The 23797-nt window shown below is 37.6% G+C and overlaps 1 protein-coding gene across 1 annotated transcript in view; it reads left to right on the forward strand.

Moving 5' to 3' along the window:
• The window catches only part of CDK6 (cyclin dependent kinase 6), a 236727-nt gene that overhangs the window by 207154 nt on the left and 5776 nt on the right, over positions 1-23797 (forward strand). The window contains exon 5 of the mRNA XM_074272228.1: positions 20748-20798. Within this exon, the coding sequence (XP_074128329.1) occupies positions 20748-20798 (51 nt within the window). The remainder of the gene's footprint in view (positions 1-20747; positions 20799-23797) is intronic.

Below are 23797 nucleotides of genomic sequence, written 5' to 3' on the forward strand. Positions count from 1 at the left end.
GGGGGGGGAAAGGGCTTTAACAAAAATTAAAAACAGGCTTATTTGCCAAGGAGAGATATGACAATGGCCAACGGTAACTTCAGTTTAGAATATAAACTTGTTTGCATAGCCTACAGAGAAGGCTGGGAACTTTAAGCAGCATTTCCTCTTAAAATAACAAGAAATGATAAAGACAATAAATTAAAGAAAAGCTATCAATCAGTATACCCAAAAAAACAAAAGTAACCTTAAAATTAATTAAAGATGAGCTTGGAAAAGTGAATAATAGGGAAAATCTGCAACAATTTTTATAATAATCTCTTTTCCACCATTAAAATCAAAGAAAGCCATCTCATATGGACATTAAATATTACAATTCCAGATATGCTTATAGAAAGTATGTTAGTGTCACTGAAGAAAAAGCGGAGAGAATAGGTAGATTAATCAAACTATGCATAGGAAAAAGTGCTACAATATTGAGGGTGTTGAGAGATCAGTTCTCAGATTATCTAAAGGACCAAAGGCAGTCATCCTATGAGAAGTAGAAATACTAGATGGTCAACATCAAGATCATTCTTGATGATGAAATAGATGAGATATTGTGAATAATGTACAGTAGACTATATACTTACTATAATACAACTAACCAAAACATAATAAAGAATTTTTTTTTTAAATTCCACTCTGTTATTGTCTTTTAACTGGGTGGGGAAAAAATTTGATTTTGGAGAGCAAATAACCATCTCAAAAGAACCCTCTTCCAACAATGTAACTCCCTTGGATGTGTGTGTGTGGGCGGGGAAATTTATCTAAAATTCCTTGAAAGATGTCACATCAGAGATAATCTTGCTCAGGGATCTTCTTATTATGAATATGAAGCAAGGCATCTCCTAAATGAGATGGAAAGTTACTCAAAAGTTTGGCCTAAGGATCCACTCAGCAAAAGACAAGTGGTTGAATATCATCCACTATTTAAATTATGATGTACAATTATTTGGATAAGCCATACAGCTCACCAATTCTGTAAATACACCTACCATGGACAGTGAATTAGACCCAAGATGAAACAGGAGGAAGAGAACTTAGTATTGCTTTGAAAAAGTGAAAAGTTATTTTTAATGGCCCCAAACTTCTCTCTGAAACACTCATCTTTTTAATATTAGTATTTTTCCAGCAAGAGACATTATAGTATAGGGAATAGAGATTTGCCTTACTTAAAGAGTCAAAAAGACCAGAGTTCAGATCCACCTGCCACACATACTGGCTACATTACTCTGGAAGTCAATGTTTTTTCATTATTTCAGACTACTCTCTCAGACAAGTTGCAAGGCAAGTGTCAATCTGCAGAAGAAATTTCTCTCTATACCATTGAAATTACGAATTTAGTCCCAATCCTAAATAAAAATCAAAACTGTAATGGGGAGTGCACATAAAGATTGTTGAGTTCTTCCAATGCTTAGGCAGCTCCCCACAGGTTTGAATCTAAGTTGGAAACTAATGGACTGGATGTTCTTTCAATCTCCTTCAAACTCTAGATATCTCATGATCTTATCCTATGATAAATTAGCAATCAAGAAAAAAAACTGAACCATTAGCCCCCAAAGTCTTTGCTTACCTATCCCATCCCTAAATCCATCTGTCAGTCAATCAAAACAGCCTAAAATTAAATACTGGCCCTTGGATAAAGTTGTATTTTAAAAAAAGAAAAAAGAATCAGCTTTTTAGGGAGAATTAGCCCTATAAGCAAGCAAAGCATAGGACATTCTCTTTCCACATAACATCGTTCACATTCAAAGGTCACCACCCAAATTTGCAAGTCCCTAAGGCCTACACAGATCATTTTTTAAAAGAAAATTGGGTAAATTAGACTTCCGCTTTTACCCAGTATTTATAACCAAGGATTGAATCCAACTTAAGGACATTTTTAGATCATTTGTAATGCTACATGAGTGGTACTTTTGGTTTTTTAGCAAAACTTCCTTTAAAAAAAAAAATAACCACTTCCATGGGCCAAATACTTTCATTTTAAAACTTCCAGATTTCTTATTCCACCCACCTCCTCCCTCCAAAAATGAACATTATGACCTTCAATTTTAGACAATGTCTTTGTTACGGCAGATATAAATTGAGGAGGGGGAGGGAACCTTTCGAAATTAGTATAAATATGAGGGTAGTCATGGTCTTTTGAGGGTCTACTATGCTCACTGTGCCCTGCAATAATGATTAATAATAGCATCTGATATTCATGTTTTAAGACTCATAAAGTGCTTGATTTTGTGCCTCACAACCATCCTGGGAGGAATAGGTATGTTAGTAATTCTTATTTTACAGATTAAGAAACTGAGGTTCGAGATATTATGTGACTTTCCCATGGAGGTCACATAGTCTGCAGACATGGGATTTAAACCCAGATGTCATTGGACTCCGAGCCCCTAGTGTTCTTCCTATTACACTGCTACATATTTCTAAACGTACCTGGTGCAGGTGGCCTAAAAGCAGATAGTGTTTAATAAGTGAATCACTATTCAGAGTTTCAGTGACAAGTTCCCACCAGTTCTGTCTTGCTTATCTCTGACTCCTCCATGCCTTGAACCCCAGCCTGAACTCTGGTTACAATTCCTGCCCTTCCCACTGGCCGCATCCCGCAGTCCACAGCTTCACCTCCCTCTTGCTTCCCCAGACTGACCTTTTTAACAACAACTTAGCTTCGAGCTGCCCTCAGCTCAGCGGTCCTTGGAACCGTGCCCAAAACATTGGGCCAGGGCCATGGCCACCCATCCCTGGCACAGACCACCTTGCTCATTCCTGCCTAATCAGCAGCTGCTGGGCTAAAACAATTTCTCCCACCCGTGGCCCTGGATGCCCCAGGAACTGCAAACTTTGTGAAAACTGGGAAGAAATGGAAAGGTCCTGAAACATCATCCCATTCTCCCCTCCACCCCATCATTTTCTATACTTAGAAACTGTCCCTCAAGGAGGTAAAAGCAATTTGTAAAAAAGCCATATGGGTTGTAAGTAGAAGAGCCAAAATATGAATCTAGATCTTTTGATTAGGAGCCTTTGCACTGTCTAATGTGTAAATAGGTCCAATCAGCCTATGATAATGGAGAATTCATCCAGAGTCAGCTGTAGAAGAATATGGGGAAGGGCAAGGAGATTAAGGATGCAAAGAAAGGAAGTGGTGCTGAATTTATGAGGCCAGAATTAACAGTAAAAACTGAATTCATAAAGCCCTTTGGAGTCTCATTTGGGGCAGAAATGCTGGGGATTCCTCAGCTTGGCTAGAATATTCCTTGGAGGGTTGGTGGTCATGGAGACGAGGCTGGCTAACAAGTGAGGGGCATTCCAGCCATAACTGAAGTAATGTCATGGCCTTGTACTTACCCCTCTCTGGATAGAATAGCTTTCTAGAGTTTAAAGCACGCCAGATGGGTTGAAAGAAAAATCCTCAGTTCTGTGAGTATCAGACATTTTCTATCTTGTCAGACCCAAAAAGAACCTAGAGGTCATGCAACTTACAATCCCCTTGCTTTACAGATAAATAAGGAAATTGAAACCTGGAAGGATTATGAGATTTGCTGGGTTTTGAACCCAAATTCAGTATACCTTATAGTCTTCAAATTGAAAGAAGAAAAGGGGGAAAGGTTCTCCATCAATTGTAGTTATTTGCATTTGAGTCAAGACTGCTGAGATCACCATCTGGAGCACCAGCCATTTGTCTGGCCTTCTGATATTGTCTTCCTCTCACATCTAGAACAGTGCTATCACAAACAAATAATAGGAAATATTCCTATCTGGCACATAGTAAGCATCTAATAAATGATACCTATTGATTGATTTCAGTTGGAGGACTAGGGTAAAATTCAAGACATACAACTATCTGTATGATCCTGGGCAAGTTAATCCTTCTGAATTTCAATTTCAATACCTCAAAAATAGTCGTTTTTGATTTGAAATATTAAATTCTCTCCCTAGCACTATTATATCCACTTTACTCTGAAAATGAATCTTACATCCTGCTTGCCTGATTAAATTCAGTCTATTCAAATGGAAACACCCTCCCCCACCCTAGTTTTCCTCTTCTGCTGTGTTGAACTTCTCAAAGCCTTTGACCTACCCTTCTCTCCAGTCTCAGGAAAAGGTGGTCCTCTTTGTGAAAGCTAATTTCTCCACTACTATTTCCTCCATGTTTTTACTTGTCAGCAATAAGCCCTTCTGTTTCATGCATCTTAATTCACTTCTATTCTGGTACCTTCCTCTTAGTTTATTAATATACTCAAGTATCTCTTATCCTTTAAAAAAAAAAAAAAAAAAACTTCTTCCTTTGACCTTGCTATTTCCTCAAGCAATGATCCTGTCCCTTTTCCTTCCTGTTGCTGAGAAACTTCTTGATATAATAGTCTATATTCTGCTTTTATTTCCTCTCCGTTTCATCAGCCTTTTGCAGTCTAACTTCCATTTTCCTCACTCTGTTGAAATTGTTCTCTTCAAGCTAACCAATGGATTTTGGCCATTTTCCTGGTCTCCTTTCTGCAGCATTCAGCTCTGCTAATCAGCTCCTTTCTTCTAGATATCCTCATCCTCACTTCCCTTAGTTTTCATGATATTTAACTCTCTAGGTATTAGACTAAATGATCTATAGATCCCTTTCAGACTTCTGTTTTTCTAGACTCTATTGTCTCTTCCCCAGCCCTCCCTCTTAATATAGAAAGTTTTGGTCTCAGCCTTTTCTTCTCTTATTTTTTTGAGTACAGTGAGCCCATTTACTTCCAGGATTTAGTTTCACCTCTATGCAGATGATTCCCAAATATCTTGGAGGAGGTATCCCTCTTCTGTGCTGTATCCTCTTCCAGATTATTACATTAAGCTTGTTATTATTGTTGTTGTTCAGTTGTTTTTCATTCCTGTGCAACTCTTCATGATCCCATTCGGGCTTTCTTGGCAGAGATGTTGGAGTGGTTTGCCATTTCCTTTTATAGCTTATTTTACAGATTAGTAAACTGAGGCATTCAGGGTTAATTGACTTGACCAGGGTCACTCAGTTAGAAAGTAATGAAGACAAATTTGAACTCAGAAATACATGTCTTCCTGACTCTAGGCTATTCACTTTGCCACCTGCATCAAGCTTAATACCTTCCATATATGTTAATACATCTCATCATCATCTCCTAACACTTGGTCTTCCCTCAGTTTTCCTATTTCTCTGATGTAGCATCACATTTCCAGTACTCCAAGCCAAATAGTAGACTCATCTTTGATCTTTCCCTTTCTTTGTCCCCCCAAAATGAGATAATATTTGTAAAGTGCTTAGCACGATGCCTGGCCTATAGGAGACACTAAATACAAAGTCATGTTGACTTTAAATATGAGCTACTGTTAGTGTTTATGTGCATATTCTATACAAATAGTCAGTGGAGGAATCTGGGGATACAACTGTCTGATTTATCTCCTCACCTGTTATTCTTCCAGATATCCCTGGTTCTTTATAAATTGGAGGGGTTCTGTGAAGGTCTTTAGAATATGACCATCTGACACAACAGAGAACCTTGCTTGCTTGCTTTACGCCTGTTCCCTATTTAACCACAACCCAGTCTCCTGTAGTTGACCAGTCTTTATTGTGGCAGAAGTCATGCCGACCCAAACTGACAGACTCTCGAAATTCACAACCGCTTTCATGGGAAGAGGCTAAAGGCAGTTGGTTCCTCAGTAAGCCCTAATTGAGCTTTCTGTTGGCCAGAGTGACATGCAACTGAGGCCACAGATGTCATTGTGTCTTTCCTCCCCACCCCCACTTCTTGTCAGCAGTAAAGTGAATTCTTCAACAAGAAGAGGGAAAAAATAACTTTTTGTAGGGTTTACTCAAAATTCTTCCCTTAATCCTAAAATTTTCTTTAAAACAAAATGTTCTGGTTTGTTGCATATATAATAAATAGGTGTTAATACAATAAATATATAACTATGTATTCATACATGCACATAAAGATGAGAGGCAGCATAAAACAGTAGATCACGCTTAAAGACCAGGTTCAAGTCCTGTCTCTGACACATACAGGCATAGTAGACAAGTGACTGAAGGCCTCAGTGTCCCACACATTTCTTTTAAGATTATACATTTCAGAATAGTTGCTAGCCTATCATTGGGAGAAAGAGTTTCCTCCCTGGGTATTCCCTTAATCTACCCTAGTGAAATCACAGGTCCAAACCTATAGACATATCCTTAAATGTCAGCCTTATGAGGAAAAATTTCATGGACCCAAAGAATTGATATCCCATTAACTTCAGGTGCTATAATATGTCATCCTGACTCAGGCTAACTTTGGGAGTTGAAAGAGAACTTATTTTTTATCAGTGAGTTCTGCCATGTCATTTCAGAAATGGTATATGGTCTATTAGAGTCTAGTTTTAATTCAGTTCTCAATTTTGAAATGAAAGGCAGCCTTTCCTTTAGAGGAAGTTACTCATAGTTCACTAAAAATGAGCTCTCTGTGGAGAAAATAAATTATTCACATCTGGTAACTTGAAAAAATTAATACAGCTCTTTGGGTTTGTTTGGGTTTTCCCCCCCTTTTGTGTTATGTTGTTATTCATTTCCATCGGAACCACAGTCCCCTCCAATGGTCAGATATCTGCTAATCTGGGTATTTCTGTCTCTTTTCTGCAGAATTCATTTGCCTCCCCAACTTTTCTGCCCCAACTCTTCTCAGGTTTTCATTTTATTTCATTTCATTTCATTTGTTCTTTCTGGGTTTTTCTCTACAGTCTAATTCCTTCTTAGTCTGTTGATTCCTCCTTCGCCTTTTTCTCTTTCTACCCCTCTTTAATTTCACATTCTTTGTTGTGTGTCTGTCATTCATTTGTCTCAGAATTCATGCTACTTGGCCATTCCTGCCTTGCACACTTGAAATGACATAAATAGTCCAAGGTGCAGAGCTGGTAATTCATACATTTATTATGTCCCTGTGATGGTTTTTGGCTGTGAAATCATCAATAATTGGTCATTCAGCCTCTTTGTATGCTTGTTTCTGTCTGCCAAGAAGCTGTAGCATGCACAAGTAGTCATACTTCAGTAAAACTGTTTCTACAGTCAGACAATACCAGATCAAGGATTAACAACAAGTCTCAAACCTGTCAGTGAATTTGGGGATGTCTATCCCCAGAATGTCTATTCCCTGCTAGAACAAGCAGATAAGAACAATTTGCTCCAGTGACCATGAAAGTGGCTGAAATAGGTTCTGCAGATTACTTAAACCTTGTTCAGACAATGAAGGTGCCATGGACATCAGTCACATTCTGGGCCATCACCAGCCATTTTGACTTTGGTCCTACCACTGGACTTCAAACTCTGAAAAAGAGAATGAGCCCAACAACTTTGCCCAACCCTGCCTCACTTAAATCCAGTTAGTGTGCAAATTGGCAGTATCCATATTGTGACTGGTTCTTTTCAAAAATAAAAGACAAACAATACCTATGTTTGAAGTTCTGCAGAACAGCGGTCCTCTCCTTTCAAAGAACTTCAGTCTAATACAGAAGATACATTTTATTCAATTAAATAAGCTGTTATGAAGTCCCTACCACATGCAAAGAGCTGTACTAGTTCCTGAGTATACAAAGACACAAATACAAAGAAACAGTCTCTGTATGCAAGGAGCCTGTGTTTATATATACATATATATATATATATGTATATATATATGTGTGTATATATATATATATGTATATATATATGTGTGTGTATATATATATATATATATATATATATATATATATATATATATATATATATATATACACACACATATATATATACATATACATATATATATATATATATATATATATATATATATATATATATATATATATGCTTGCCAGGATCTAGGTAGAGTTAAGTCTTAGAGAAAGATGAAGAATTTGAAAGTCAAGGAGGAGATGAGAATGTATCTTTTACATGGAAGACTACTAATGAGAATGCAGACAGGCAGGAGATGATCCAAGGAGTTTGGGAAAGAGCAAGGAATTCCAGTTTGACTGGAACATGGATCACAAGATAGCCAGATGAATTATGGATAGTCTTGAAAACCAGGTGATGGAACTCATGTATCATTTTACACAACACAGTAGAATATGCAAAGGATTTATTTCCATAATTCCATAGATCTTTGATCTCATATATTTCTTCTTGGAGATGGCCAATATGAATATTTGTTTTCCTTTACATGTTTGAAACGGGACTTATTTTTCTATTTAAAGCTAGGAGGTAGAAAAGGGGAAGACAAAATTTGAAGAAAAAATATTTTTTTAACTTTAAAAAAATTTGTTTTAATAGTATAGTATTTTTCCAATTACATGTAAAGATTATTTTCAACATTAGTTTTTGTAAGATTATTAATTTCAAAGGATTTTTTTTCTCCATACTTCCCTTATCTCCTGTCTTCTGAAGACAGCAAGAAATCTGATATAGGTTATATATGTATAATCATTTTTAACATTTCCATATGAGTCATGGTGGGAAAGAAAAATCAGATCAAAATGAAAAAGCCATGAGAGAGAAAAAAACAAAAACAAAAACCAACCACCACCACCAACAAAAAAGGTGAAAATAATAGGCTTCAATCCACATTCATTCTCTGTAGTTCTTCCTCTGGATGCAGATGGCATTTTCCATCCAAAGTCTGTTGAAATTATCTTGTATCCCTGTGTTGTTGAGAAGAATTAAGTCTATCATAGTTGATCATCAGAATTGTTCTTACTACATATGGCGTTCTCTTGGTTTTGATCATTTCACTCATGTCTTTCCAGGCTTTTAATCAGCCTGTTTATCATTTCTCATAGAATAATAGTATTCCATTACATTCAAATACCATAACTTATTCAGCCATTCTCAACAGATGGGCATCCATTTATTTTTCAGTTCCTTTCCACCACAAAAAGAGCTGCCACAAACATTTTTGCACATGTGGGTTCTTTTTCCTCTTTTATATTGCCATACTGGCACTGCTGGATCAATAGGTATGCACAGTTTTGTAGTCCTCCAGATTGCTCTCCAAAATGGCTGGATGGACCAGTCCACAACTCCACCAACAATGCATTAGTGTCCCAGTTTTCCCACACCCCCTCCAACATTTCTCATTATCTTTTCCTGTCATTTTAGCCAATCTGAAAGGTGTGGTGGATATCTCAAAATCATCTTAATTTGCCTTTTCCTTATCAGTAGTGATTTAATGTATTTTTCTTATGATTTGAAATGGCTTTAATTTCTTCATCTGAAAATTGTCTCCTTTGACTATTTATCAATGGGGGAATGAATCGTATATAAACTTGACTCAGTTCTCCATATATTCGAGAAATAAGGCCTTTATCTGTAACATTGACTGTAAAAATAGTTTCTTAGCTTTCTGCTTACCTCCTAATCTTGGTTGCATTGTTGTTGTTCTTTGTGTAAATCTTTTTAATTTATTGTAATCAAAATAATCAAATATTTTCAAAATAGATCTTTGAACTCACTGATTATACATGGTCTATGTCCGCTTCAAAATCTCACTAAGTCAATTAGCAGACTTAGGTGTTTATTATGTGCTAGAGACTGTACTCTAAACCTTGGAGATAAAAAGGCAAAAATGAAATTGTGCCTTCAGAAGGTTTGTATTCTGTTGAAAGAGAAAAAGTAATTTAGAGTAGAGTAAGAATAGCATATAGGGGATCAGGAAGGCTCTTTATAGAAGGTAGCATTCAAGCTCATTCTTGAGGAAAACTGGAGATTCAGAAAGTCAGTGAGTATCTGAGTTTAGGTGCTATATTTATAAAGATATTTTTAAAACTCCTGACTCTATGGGTGCATTTTTAGAGACTCAGGATATGAAAATAAGTTCTTCAGCTGATTTGTGGCTCATTGCCCTTTAATAATATTGTGGCTCATTGCCCTTCAATAATATATGATAGTCTATCTGCCAAGACAAAGCCAGAAACTATATGAACACAATTATAAAACATTTTCCACACAAATAAAATTAAGTCTAAACAATTGAAAACATGTCAAGTACTCATGGATTAACCGAGTTAATATAATAAAAATGAGAATTCTCCCCTAAATCAGTCTACTTATTCTGTAGAATGATATCAATCAAACTGCCAAAAAATTACTTTGTAGAGCTAGAAAAAATAATAACAAAATTCATATGGAAGAACAAAAGGCTATCAAACTGTGTATACCCTTTGATCCAGAAGTGTCATTAGTGATATCCCAAAGAGATCATAAAAATGGGACCCACATGTGCAAAAATGTTTATAGCAGCCCTTTTCATAGAGCAAGGAACTGGACACTGAATAGATGTTCATCGGTTGGAGAATGGCTGAATAAGTTATGGTATATGAATATTATGGACTATTATTGTTCTATAAGAAATGATCAGCAGTCTTTGGCTAAAAACCAAATATCACTCAGATTCAACATCTAGATTCTTTCTTTTTCTATTATTATTATTATTCTCTTATTATCAAATATTAGCAGTTCATCTATAGCTTCAAAATGTAAAGAGGTTCCCAAGTCCCTTGAAAGGTCAGTGATTTTCCTGGGTGTCCCAGCTAAATATAGACTCCCTCTTAAAGAAGAAAGAAATCACCACAAACTAGAAAGGAGCAAATGGGACTAGATTTACTTTGTGGCTGATTTTGATAGAAAGAAAGGCTATATCAGTAATCAGGCTTGAACCCAAAGGTTTCTTCCTCCAAGGCAGCCTTCTGTCTCCCCAATCACATTGCCCCTCATTTCTTATATCTCTATGCTGGCTTTTCTTTTCTAGTAGCTCACGCCTTCATTAGCTCCTGACTCAGTTTGTTCATTTGTCAGCTAACTGCTCATCTGATTTGTCTTTTCAGACAAACAGTCATATTAATCTTCCTAAGATAACACTTTGCTCTTACATTCCTCTGCTTACAACTCATCATCTTCAGATTAAATTCCCAGTTTTTTTCTGGCCACAACCTACTTTTCTATCACTTACCCTTCTCTATTCTAACTTGACCGCTCTGCACACTGTGCCTTTCCTTGTACCATTCCCCATCATCAGGAATCTGCCTTACTACTTTCTTTCTGTCCAAATCAGCCACAAAATAATACCTGCCAGGCCCAATTCTAGTCCCATTTGCTCCATTCCAGTTCTTTCTCCTTTGAGAAAGAGTTTATACTTAGTCTGCTATTATACAGCATATTTCCATCTATTCTACTGTCTTATATTCAACCACTCAACAAATATGTATATATTTGAGATTCTAGATGTCTGTCCAAGACAAATGGAAAATAATCCCTTCCTTTAAGGAGCTTATGTTTTAATGAACGAAAAGACAGACATGTACTTGAACATAAAGAAAATATATACAAAAATGAATTCAAGGTAGTTTGAGGCAGGAGGAAGGCTAGCATGAGGAGATTCCAGGCAAGGCCTTAAGAAGAAAGTAGTATTTGAACTGAGCCTTGAAGGATTCAGAGGCAGGGATAAAAAGGGAGTGAATTCTAGGCACTGAGAGCAGCAATACAAAGTCACAGAGGATGTAAGATGGCCGTGAGTGTAGAATAGCATTAGACCGGTATCATTGGAACACAAACTATAAAGAAAGAAGAGTAAATTGTATTGTTGTTTAACTTTTCATGTCAAAGAAGCCAGAGTGCTGGGTGAGTAATTGCCAAGTGACCTTGGGCAATTCACATTACTCTGTCTGATTCTATAAAATAGGTGAATTAAACTTAACAAACTCTTTGGGACCTCCTTCTTCTAAAAATCCAAGAATCTCTCTGCATATATTTATTTAGACCTCTTTTCATCGTGAGAGTAAGGACCCTGTATTGTTTCTCTTTGAAGAATACAAAGCAAAGCCTTATCATTCAGTATTGGTAAAGTAATCCTAGCTAGCATTCACATCACATTTTATACTCATTAGATCATTTGATCATCACAACCTTGAGAGGTAGTGACTTGCCCAGGATTGTAAAACTGCTAAGTGATAAAGTTGGTACTGGTGTCCAGAGCCTCCTGACTCCAAGCCCTATGGTTCTCTCCATGATGCCATAAATAACATGTTTGTATCCTTGTAAGAAAAAGTGATGACTCAAATCGATTTTAATGTAAAATCTGGAATGAATCGGGAAGGGATGAGCACAGTGATGAGAGAGCTATAAACTAGATAAGCATGAGAACAATCTTAAAGTTGGAAGCTAAAATTGGACTTGTCAGGGATTAATTTGTCCTGCTTGGGAAAAAGCAGTAGCAAACGGTTAAGAAGTTAGAGGAAGGGAAGTTTAGGTTGGAGATAAGGAAAGACCTTCCAACAATTAAAGCCATCCACAACCGAAATGGGCTGTTCCCTGCCCGGGGTCTTCAGCAGAAGGGTAGATGACCACTTGCCAGCAGTACTGGCGAAGGGTTCTTGTTCAGACATGGGTTGGATGGATTAGGGCCCTCCCAACACTGAGAATTCTGTCTTGGCTTCACCAGAAGAGCCAAGAGTTAGATTGTGCCAAAGAATGAGCCATGAAGTCATAGAATTCCCCTGTGTGATATTTTTTCACAGGTGTTTTTATTAAGAAGGAAGAGCCTTTTTATTTTCTATAAAGAATTGTCTTTCTAAGTGAGAAAGAGTAGCTAAAGCATTTCCATAAGGCAAATGCAAGTTACAGACAGATGTGTCCTATCACCTGTCCTAAGACTGCACCTTATATAACAAAGGCTGGGACTGGCAAATCAAAAGGGAGACATCTTTTTTCTTCCACTATGTATGAATCATTTCCTTTCTCTAGCAGACAAAAAAGCACAAAAGCTTCTCGTTTACTGGTAAACATGTCCCATCTCTAAAAGTTGTTTTCCATTCTTCACTGATATTATGAATGCTATTCTTATGTTTTTAGCTGTTTGTTCTGATGAATGAATCATAGAACCAGGGCCATGTAAACCAGCTGGCACATGAAGTTGTCAAAGATTTTTAATAACTAGTGAAGGATAAACTACATTGAAGCTGTGTATATAGAAGAAGCCAGTCATCTCTTCAGGTCCATATGGAGTTTTTTCTCATTTACCAAGATAATGTTAGAATTGATGACATTCGTCTTGGGAAGTTGCTCAAGAAGTGCAGATACTTTGGGCTTAGAAATGACTAATGAAAAGAAATTAAGCTAAATCTATTTATCCAGGCATTAGAGACACAAAGTTCAGATGAAATAGTACCTGCCCTGTGTGTATGTGTATACACATTTAATTTTGAAGAAACTGCTCCTGGACCAACAGGGTTGTGGTACTTACCCACAGAGTCAAGAAGAGTTCAAATCTCATCCAGGACACTTCCCACTAGTTGTGTGAACCCCAGGGACTCCTTAAGCCCTCTTGCCCTAGGTTCCTGAGGGGGTTGGAGCCTATAACCTCCAAGATCCCTTCTAATTCAAAAATTGATTCTCCAGTCCTTTGCCACCAAGAAAACGGAGGCATGTGATTTGAACCAGGTTGTCTTGATAGAACCCACCTCAAATGCAAGGTAGGTTCTCTTTTATCATATTCTTTGACTTCTTTAAAGGCCTATCGGGCAATTTTATTTCTACTAAATTAGTTTATGTCTCATAACTCGGCATTGTCTGAAAAGATGAAGCGCACAGGGCATTGAGTGTATAGTGTAAATCACAGACAGAATCGGGTAATATCTTGTTCCACACAGAAGGACCGATCACAATCATAATCACACATTTGACAGAAAACAAACTTTAAAACAAGATTAATAATTCAATTTTATAACTGCTGTTACAGTCTGCTGAAAAGCTGATGCTTAAGACTCAGTAAAATGTTGGGCAGTTTGGAGTGCTGTTTAATTAGGCATTTTATATTTCACCTTAGTGCTGTACTGTCCAAAGTAGTCCATGTCTGCTGGGAAAGCAGCCAAATTTAAGACAATCCTTTTGTCAGTGTCCAAGTGCATGGGAATAATTGCTGGGGACTCCTCCCCAATACCATTCAACTTTGATCCAAAGACACCCAGGACATCCAGGGCTTAATTTACAAGATCTCCTCCAGTTCTGGACAAAGGCATCTTAAAATAGATACTTGTTCACCTAAGACCAGAAAAAAACTAATAAGAGGTCACCCAAACCCAAGTTCAGCCTTGCTCACACAGACAAGTGCTTGAGACACCTTATGCTAACAGCCAGCTAGAGGACAGAGTAAGAGAGAAGGCTAATCACCTCTCCCCCACTTGGCTCTTTGAAAATAGCTCAGGATGATCCTAACATGATTCAAAGTAGAAAGGAAAAGATGTTGATGGGGTGAATACACAATTTCCCTTTGTACATCCACTGAGTCCTATCAGCTCTCCCAGCCACTCAACCAATAAAGGAACTTCTTAGCCAAAGAATAAGCCCATTGGTGGTGAGCGATACGCAGAGCAGGAATCAGCCCTTGGAACTCGGAATGGCAACTCTGAGCACATGGATGATACCCAATCCACAAGTAAAATGCGATACATATGCAATACTCTTGTAATGATAATTTCAAAAACTTGAGATTACTATACAGTAGCACAGCATATGGATAGATGGATGGAAGGATGGCTGTTCTTTTCCATATGATTATTTGAATAATCAACCATACTCAAGAGTAAGGTTACTCTGGACCACACAAAGTGACCTTTTCTGTTCAGTAATAAGGATATTCTGCCATGTTGAATTATTAGAATGCCCTAGAATAGCACTCCAAAGGTGATGCATACCAAAAAAAAAAAAAACTTTTAAAGTATTGCTTCATCTCATACCAAATCAAACTAGCTCTCCCCCTCCCAAAAAACACCTCAAGGATCACACTTGTTTTGGCATGAAATAGCCTGAGGTGATAGGAGTGTGGAATGGATGGTGCCAGAGCTTGAAGTGAAGGTAGGTTGGCCATTGCATTTTTGTGTTCTCCTTTTGACTTAAGGGGGAAATACTCGTATTAAATAATTTAAAAGATTTTTCATCACAAAACCTTTATCATTATAGACTATTATAAAATTTCAGGAGAGCTGATTTAAAGGAACTATTCAGAAATTGCTTAAGATTGTTTTTCACTAGGAAAAAAAGACTACTAAAAATGCTGACTTTTTAGGGGAAGTGTGTGTGTGTGTGTGTGTGTGTAAGTAGTGTTTACTTGAACAAACAGATTGATTCCTAAAAGCTGGTCTGGCCAGTTCCCATTAAGACACTGGTACAGAAAGAAAGATTTTCTGTAGTTCCTATAGGCTATCAGCCAACAAATCAGCAAGTATTTATTAAGAGCCTACTGTGTGCTAGCTACAGTGCTAGATACTGAAGATATGGACAAAAATGAAGTTCTTAGTCTCAAGTAGACAGAGACAATTTATAAGAGACATTCAAGTAGGTACATATACTCAGAATAATGCAAGTTTATTTCTAACAGGGCAGCTTGTAGCAGCAGGGGGAGGGAAGGCAAATCCAGAAAAGCTTTGTATGCGGGAGGTGTGGTTGGGGCTGAGTTTTGAAGGAAATGAGTGATTTTAAAAGGCAGAAATTAGAAGGGAGGACATTCTAGACATGGAGGACGGCCTATGCAAGGACAAAAATGTCCATTGAGTGTGGAAAGAGAACTAATAATGTCAGGAAAGAGGTAGACTGGAGCCAAATCATGGGAGACTTTTCAGTGCCAACTAGGAGTCTGTATTTGATCTTAGCAATAATAGGAGACCACTGAAGTTTATTGAGCCACATGGTCATATCTGTGCTTTAGGAATGTTACCTTAGCAACTAAGGAAAGGTTCCAATTAAAATGGGAACTAAGAGAAGGAGGGAAAAACCAGGAGAGAAGAGTTTGGAAGTAGAATAGAAAACTAATAAGAATTGATTGAATTGGTGGTGATTTTGAAGAAAAAAGAATAATGTGAAACGAGAATAAACTTAGTTTAAAATTGGAAATGGGGTCCAATTACTGATAAAGGATTCCCTTGGGAAATAATTTATGATGAATAAAAGACTTTGCTCAACTAAACTATCAATTAACCCTACCTAAAGAAAAAAAAAAAAAAGTTGAGGACCACCAAGGACTTTTCTCTTACATGCAAAGATAATCAGAAAGGAAAGGGACTTCCAAGTCTATCCTTTCCAATTTGAACCTGACCAAAAATCTGTTTGTCAGTGTCTCCAACCCGCTGGTCATCAAGGTGTTTCTTGGAAGGCCTGTGGAAAAGAGGCTAATCCACTACCTCTCAAAGCAGCCCTTTCTATTTGGAATTCGTTCTCCTACTTAAAAATCTTTCCTCAACATGGAGCCCAAAACTTTCCCTCTCTATATCTTGCATTCATCATTCTTAGTTCTTCCTTCTTAGGCCAAGCCAAACCTGGCCAATCCTTTTCCACAGGGCATACATGCCTTTAACTATAATATGGAGACAACGAGCACATTCCCTGACACGTTTTCTCTGTTTCAGGCTAATCATCCCCAGTTCCTTGTATGTCATCATCTTGAAACCCTTCACTCTCTTGGTCACCATCCTGTGGACATGTTCTGATTTGTCTGTATTTTTGGGTTTTTTCCCCTTCTTCCTACCTTCTTCCTTTAACTCCTCCTAGCTCAGTTATGTATTGTGTTAGGAGGGTGAGGCAAGCCAACCTTGTGAAAGACTTTTTTTTTTTTTTTTGGGTAATTTTAACTATATAGTTAACTATAATTTCTTTCTTTCTTTCTTTTGAAATATGTCTGTCTTTCTTTCCCTCCCTCCCTCTCTTCCTTCCTTCCTTCCTTCTTTCTTTCCCTTCTTTCCTCTTTCCTTCCCTCCCTTCCTCCTTCATTCCTTCCTTCCTCTCTTTCCCTCTCTCTCTCCCTGTCTCTCCCTCTCTCTCTCCCTCTCTCCCTCCCCTCACACACACAGTTGCATAGCTAGTATTATATCATTGGTTGGATTTGAAATCAGACCCTCCTAACCCCAATTATGGTACTCTATCCATATACCTGCCCCCTAAAGTATAACTTTTAAAGCCGACTTTATTTTAAGTTCACATTGCCAGCCCACTCCCTAGTATCTTGTTGTCCCTTTTTGTTTTCAATGAAATATCCATCCCGTGGAAGACTAAGTACATGACCTGGCAGAGTTGAGGGGTTCCGTGTCAATCAAGCCAAGAGAGATCTGCTTCTTTCCCAGCTTCTTGGTTCTTCACAGTCACATACATAAAATCTTCTCCAGTGAGAAGAATAGCAGTCAACATGTCATCACTTCCAAGTTAGAACAAGCAGGGGCTTCAAAGTCTATACTTCATCTAATATAACCCCCTCTTTTTGAAAACATATAGACAGTAATCAGAAAAGGCTTCTCAAGTTGCTTTCCGCTCTAAGTTTATAATATTGTAGACCTCTCAAATTTTGTGATTCAGCATCAGCCTGAAGTTGTGGTAAATTTCTATAACTAAAGGAAAAGCAAGTCCCAGTTGCCACTATGACAAAGCATTGAGTGGCCCCCCGGATCACCCAGTACCTGAATATATTGAAACCACATTATACACACTTGCAGGCTATTGATTAAAATAAAAGAGCAGGAATTGTAAAGAACTAGTGACAGATAAGTAAAATTTTTCCCTTCTTTTGAAAAATAAGTATCAGTAAGACATATTTTAAAATGTTAAAAAAAACCAAAACAGACAAATTCCTAAAAATTTTTCTAGCTCCCAGTCTAGATACTATTGATATACTCAGCAGAAATCTGGGAAGATCTAAATGTAAATCCCTCCTCTGGCATATACAGTTTTTACTACCATGAGAAACTTGCACCACCTAGCTGCCCACAGAAACGGTGCCAACAAAGCAGTTGTAGACCTACTTGGATGGAGGGACTTGACTTTACAGAAGTTTTTGAGCCAATGAAATCCTAGATCTGATCCCACCAAAAATTTTTTTCTTTAAAGAAAATACCTAATACAAGTGATGTTTATGGTCCAGAATTCCCAATGTAGTCTCTTTTCTTCTATCCTAAGTGCAATGCATTATATATAATGAGTATTTCTTGCTTAATTATTATTGATTATACTAAACTTGAACTAATCCCAAATACCTAGGGTTGGCAATAGTTATATAATTTGGTTTGCCCAGGCTTTGAACATTGGAGGTGTTAAAAGAAATTGTCTGTCACCAGTGTTTAACAGATCTGGATAGAAATAGAACATGGAAGATGATAGGCCACATCTCATTTACTAGTCATACCTCTGATCTTAATCATTTGGGCTATTGGCATGGAATAGGATTCTAAGAAACAAAACTCTCTGAAGCTTCTTTGTGACTGGTAGAGCAGTGAAGGAGCTGTATATATTATCAGTTATAAGCCTGTAAAAGAATTTTGGTTACCTATAGAATCCCTTAATTCCTCTTGAGAGGAAATTATACAGAAAATGCTATTTGTCTATTTCCTATTTTTTAGCTTTCCTGTTCAAGAAGAGGAATATACAAAGTTCTTATAGACCTAGAGGCTGGGGAATTATATTAGTTCAGTTGAATGGTGAACTATAATTAGACTGGACCTCTTTACTCCAGAGAAAGGCAACAGGGTGAACTAGAATGACCAGCTTCTAATACCATAAGAATACTCCTTTATCTCTATCTGGTCCATTCCTGAGAGGTATATTTCGAAGGAGGTCAGGGGCTACTCATCCTGAATTGGTGCATTTGTTTAAAAAAAAATTACTGTTGTTTTGGCTGCTTCAATATAAAATTCCACAGACCCTAACTTTCTTGGGCTATTCACGACCAGTCTATAAAACCCTGCACCTAGTGTGTACTACATTCTTGTCTAAAACCAGATCTGATATGAAGAAAAAAAAAAAGGCGAAGGTGTTAAGGCAAAGATTAGTGGATTGATAGACATTCATCTTCTACCATTAGTTTATAAACATAAAATAGATATTATGGCTAAACCAGTATGAAACTATTACTATGCTTGGTAATATAGGCTAGGACTAGAAGATTGGATTACTGGTATTTTGATCCAGCTCCCCAAACATTTATTAAATATTTGTGTGCAAAGCACTATGGTATACTGAGGATAGAAAGAAAGAGGTACTGTATTATACAAAGAACTACGCTAAAAGGTTGAGTGAACTAAGTATAAAGGAGATGTATGAGCAAAGGAATATGAGAAATTTGAGGAAGGAATGCTCATTTTTACCTGGAAGGGGGGAGGGGAGGAGTTTATTGAGGAAGCCTGACTTCATTGGGCTTTTAAAGAAGAGGCTTTTTGACAAAAATTATAGAGGAGTTTACACCAAGCACTCGGGAGAGTTTGGGCCAGAGCAGAACAAAAATTTTATTAGATTTGGACTAAAATGCTAATTCTATGGAAAGGTAAGAATGGAAATATTGATTAGGCCCAGATTGTGAAGAGTTTTAAACCATGATCAGAAGTTGATATATAGTAAGCATTAAGGAATCCCTGAGTGTTTTTAGTAGAGTAGTGATTTAGTAGATCAGTAGATTGGTCATAAAAATAAAAAATTGGAAAAGCTATTTGGGCAGTAATATAAAGGATCGATTGGTAGGCATCACAAGTAATCAAAAAGAGGTGAGAGTCTGACGTGGTTTTGGTAGAAATCTGCAAGAGATGTTGTGTAGAGAGATGGCCACCTCAAAGCCTGTCTACCTGCAAAAACTCCACAGGTGAGGCAGAACAAGACTAAAATACAGCCGACAAATGTTTAGCACATAATAAAAATACAGAGCAAGATAGATAATATTAATTTGTGATTTTCTAAGTTAATATGCACTTCACCAGGATCCTTTCTATTTAAGTATAGAGAAAAGACCCCAGAACTTGGAACCAATTAGAAGGCTTGGGGATCTTGTCCTGGCTAAATGCCTCCCTTTCCTAGTCTGAGAGGGCTTCCCAAAGAGCATGGGCTCAGAACTACACATTGAATAATAGGATAGTGGATTAGCAAAGGAGAGGCTTTTAAAACCATGGGAGAACAGTGGGAGGGGTGGCATGGCAATGAGCCAAAAATCAGAGGACGTGGAGAAACACAGGAAAATTAGTTTGAATAAACCAGAGAGAGCTGATGAGGACATAATGAGCAGAGCAAAGTAAAGACATATGTAGGATGCTAGAGGCCCAAATGAGACTTTTATATTTTAAATGAGGAGTCATTGTAAAATTCCAAATTGGGGTAGGTAGAGCAATGGGTATAAAGAAAACTTGTTACTGAGAGGAACAGTGGAAAAGAGTGGTTTCTCAAGTTCTGGGGATAGAGCAAACAGCAATGTTTAGCAACTCTTTGAACATGTTGGACACTTGACAGTGAGCCATTTTAAAATAGTCCCAAGTTTGGTGATAAGGAAAATTAATGCTTAAATATAGTTGTTCTATTGATTATAGGATTCTCATATAATGGATTATTAAATATAGATTATTAAAATGAATTACTTCCTAAGGGGCCCCTTGGTTTTGAACATTAAGTACACACGCTGGTTCAGCTTAGCTCATTAAAGCTCAGAACTCCTGAGCTCAAGTGGTCTCCCCAGTCGCAAAGATTATAGGTGTGCCATTACAATCGGCTCTCCTTTGGTTTGAAAATGAAGCGGAGAAGCTTTCATTGGGGTAAAGTACTCACTTAGCAAAATTGCTTTAAAAAATACTTCTGGAATATCTTTTTATTCCTTCAGCTTTCCCTTTTGTGAAGAATATTTTTCCTTCTCTTCAAAGATGATGATAACAATAGAAATGAAATGTAATATGGGAAAATCGCATGCTTAAATATTTCTTTGTTCTTTTAGGCCTCTTTTTCGTGGAAGTTCAGACGTCGATCAACTAGGAAAAATCTTGGAGTAAGTAATAGCCCAAGTATTATATTAGTGGAAATCACAATGGTTTTCATCTGTTGTCCATGAAAATACGTGTCTTTCTTGCTTCTATTTTTAAAAATGCTGCTGCTGATGTTCTTAGTATAACTGTGTAGCATAAAAGCCAAGCTATATATCAGGCCCATTGCAGGGAGGGAGAATGGAGGCAGTATTCTGTCAAGCCCATCAGACCTTGACCTCTGCCTCTTTTTCCTATGGGAGTTGTCTTGTCCATGAACCAACTGCCCTAACTTTGATTGTTACAAATCCAGTCGATGTGTTTGCTGCTCTAACTCTTCAGCCACCATCAGTGGACAGCTTTAATTCATTTGTTTTTAGTTTTTTGAACATTTTCTCTACCAACCTGACCTCATCCTTCTGAGCTCTTCATACTAAAGATGTTCCCAGCCTAGGGACCCCTCTGATGGGTATCATTTATAACCTCTTGTTTTTTCCAGAACACTCAACTAAGTCTCTGGAGGCCTGCTTTCTCATCCTAGTTCTGATATAAACTAGCTAAATGACCTTGAACAAGCTTCTTAATTTTTCTGTTTCACATTTCCCAACTATAAAATGAAAGGATTTAGATGAAAACATAGAATCGTAAATTAGGGAACTTAGAGAATATCCCATCCAACTCCCCTATTTTGCAGAGGAAACCAAGACTTTCTATCACCAACATTATAGATTTAGAACTAGAAGGAACTTAAGAGATGATCAATTCCAATTCTCTCTCTCATTTCACTGATATGGGAATTCCAGGGAACTCTGATCTAAAAGATTCCTTCCTGCTCAAGTTCTGATTCTAACTCATGGACTTAGATCTAGATGGGACATTAAAAATCCAGTTTTACAGACATTGTTTTTCTCAGTCACACAATAAGTGACATCATTGGGATTTGAATCTGGCACCTTAGGCCCCAATTCTGTTGCCCTTTCCACCCCACTGTGTTAGTTTCTTACATATTTTGCATGATATTTTGCTAACTTTAAAGCATCTCCTACATATGTATAATGTGTATCTACATGCATGTAAAATGTGGTTATAGTCTTTTAAAAAAGACTCTGGATCTGGGCATTTGCAGAATCCATTTCTGATGAAAAGAAGTAAAGATTTATACATAGAAGATATATACATCTCTATACATACATAGAGATATATCCATATATAGATATAGAACAGTTCAACCTTAACTCTGACAATTTCTGGTCATACCATCTCAATGACTTTGGATATATATATATTGGGAAAAAAATCCAGCTTATTAACAGCAGAACCAGAAGTATTCCAACACCCCCATTTAAATGAATTTCTGTCCAAAGGGGGCTATTATCCAGACCCACTTTATCCCTTGCTAATCAGTGATGTTCTCACAGTTCCATTCATTCCTATTTTGCTTTATAATCTCCATGGACTTGCCCCTGGTACGAGTGAAATTCAACCTTACTTGGGGGTGGCCAAAGTGTGCAGTCCCACAGAGAAAGTTAAATACTTTTATAGACTCATTAGTGGGCATGATAGCTGTATTTTTTGGAGTTGCCCTTCTCTCTCTCTCTCTCTCTCTCTCTCTCTCTCTCTCTCTCTCTCTCTCTCTCTCTCTCTCTCTCTCTCTCTCTCTCTCTCTCTCCCCTTTCTCTCTCTCCCTTCTCTCTCTCCCTTCTCTCTCTCTCTCTCTTCTTTGAATATTCTAGTACAAAATCTCAAGCATTTTATGCCCCAAAAGCATGTATTCTTAGTCATTTTTAAGCCCCTGCTATGTGCCAGGCACTTGGACAAGGGCTAGGGTTATAAAGATGATCCCTGCTCTCAAAGATGTCACATCTGTTAGAGGAGATGACGTGGAGACAACAAGTGTACATAGAAGGTGTATACAAGATAAATTGGAGGTGCTCAACAGAGAGAAGGCACTGGCATTAAAGGGGGATGGGATAGACTTCTTGTAAAAGGTGGGATTTTAGCTGAGACTTGAAAGGAATCCAAGAAGTGAAGATGAGGAAGGGGAATGTTTTAGGTATGAGAGACAGTCAATGAAAAAGGACAGAGACCTTGTGTAAAAAACTCAAAAATTCCATATGGTTTCCACAGCCTTTGCTCAGAGGAGTTCTTGACCTTTCTTGGGTCATGGACCCCCTTAGCAGGCTGGTGAAGCTGATAGACTTTGCTTGAATAATGTTTTTAAATGTATAAAATATATAAGATTACAAAGGAAGTCAAATATATTGAAATTGTTTATTTTAAAGAAGTTCACAGACTCCAGGTTGAGAACCTCTGACTTGGAGAAAGCAGTCTTTCCTGAGATTAAATTTACTAAACACTGAAGTTCCTCTATTTGTTTTCCTTCATTAATGCCTCAGGTCACTGGATGGCACTATTTCACTACCAACCTTTTAGTTATCAGTCAGTTTAATATTACTAGTGGATGAAGCCAGTGAGAAGGACCAGAAGAGAAATTTGACCAGAGAGATTGAAGTCTTTAGACTGATAGCAGATTCCCATTTTGGCAAAACTCTGGCAGCTGTAGGATGCCAAAGGAAAGGAAGGAGGTGGACAGTGGCAAAGCTGTCAATATTATTCCTTTACAATGTGACTTTGCTCCTCTGTGTTTGACACTGGCTCACGAGTCATTAATATTCTAATTATTTTCCTTAATATGCAGGCTCCAAAGGCCATCACAGTCAAATGAAAGGCCAACACTGCACCCTAGTGTCGTTTGCAACACAGTTAGAAAATTCTTCGCCCGTACCCCGACAGGCCCCCCAGTGTCTGGTCGGTAGTGCTGTTGTGTGCTATCCAGCTTGCCAGGGTTGCTATCAGTTGTTAAAAGCTGAAGTCCGTTGTCTTAGTAGTGCAGCTTGGTACAAGGTCCCATCATGGGCCTATCAGAATGTCCCAGTTCTCCTAAATACATAGGCATTGGAAATCCACAGGAGACAAAATAAGTTTTACCACAAATTAAAGGAGAAGAAAAGAAAGCTGTTTCATT

This window comes from Sminthopsis crassicaudata, chromosome 5 (genome assembly GCF_048593235.1).
Source record: "Sminthopsis crassicaudata isolate SCR6 chromosome 5, ASM4859323v1, whole genome shotgun sequence".
Taxonomy (NCBI): domain Eukaryota; kingdom Metazoa; phylum Chordata; class Mammalia; order Dasyuromorphia; family Dasyuridae; genus Sminthopsis; species Sminthopsis crassicaudata.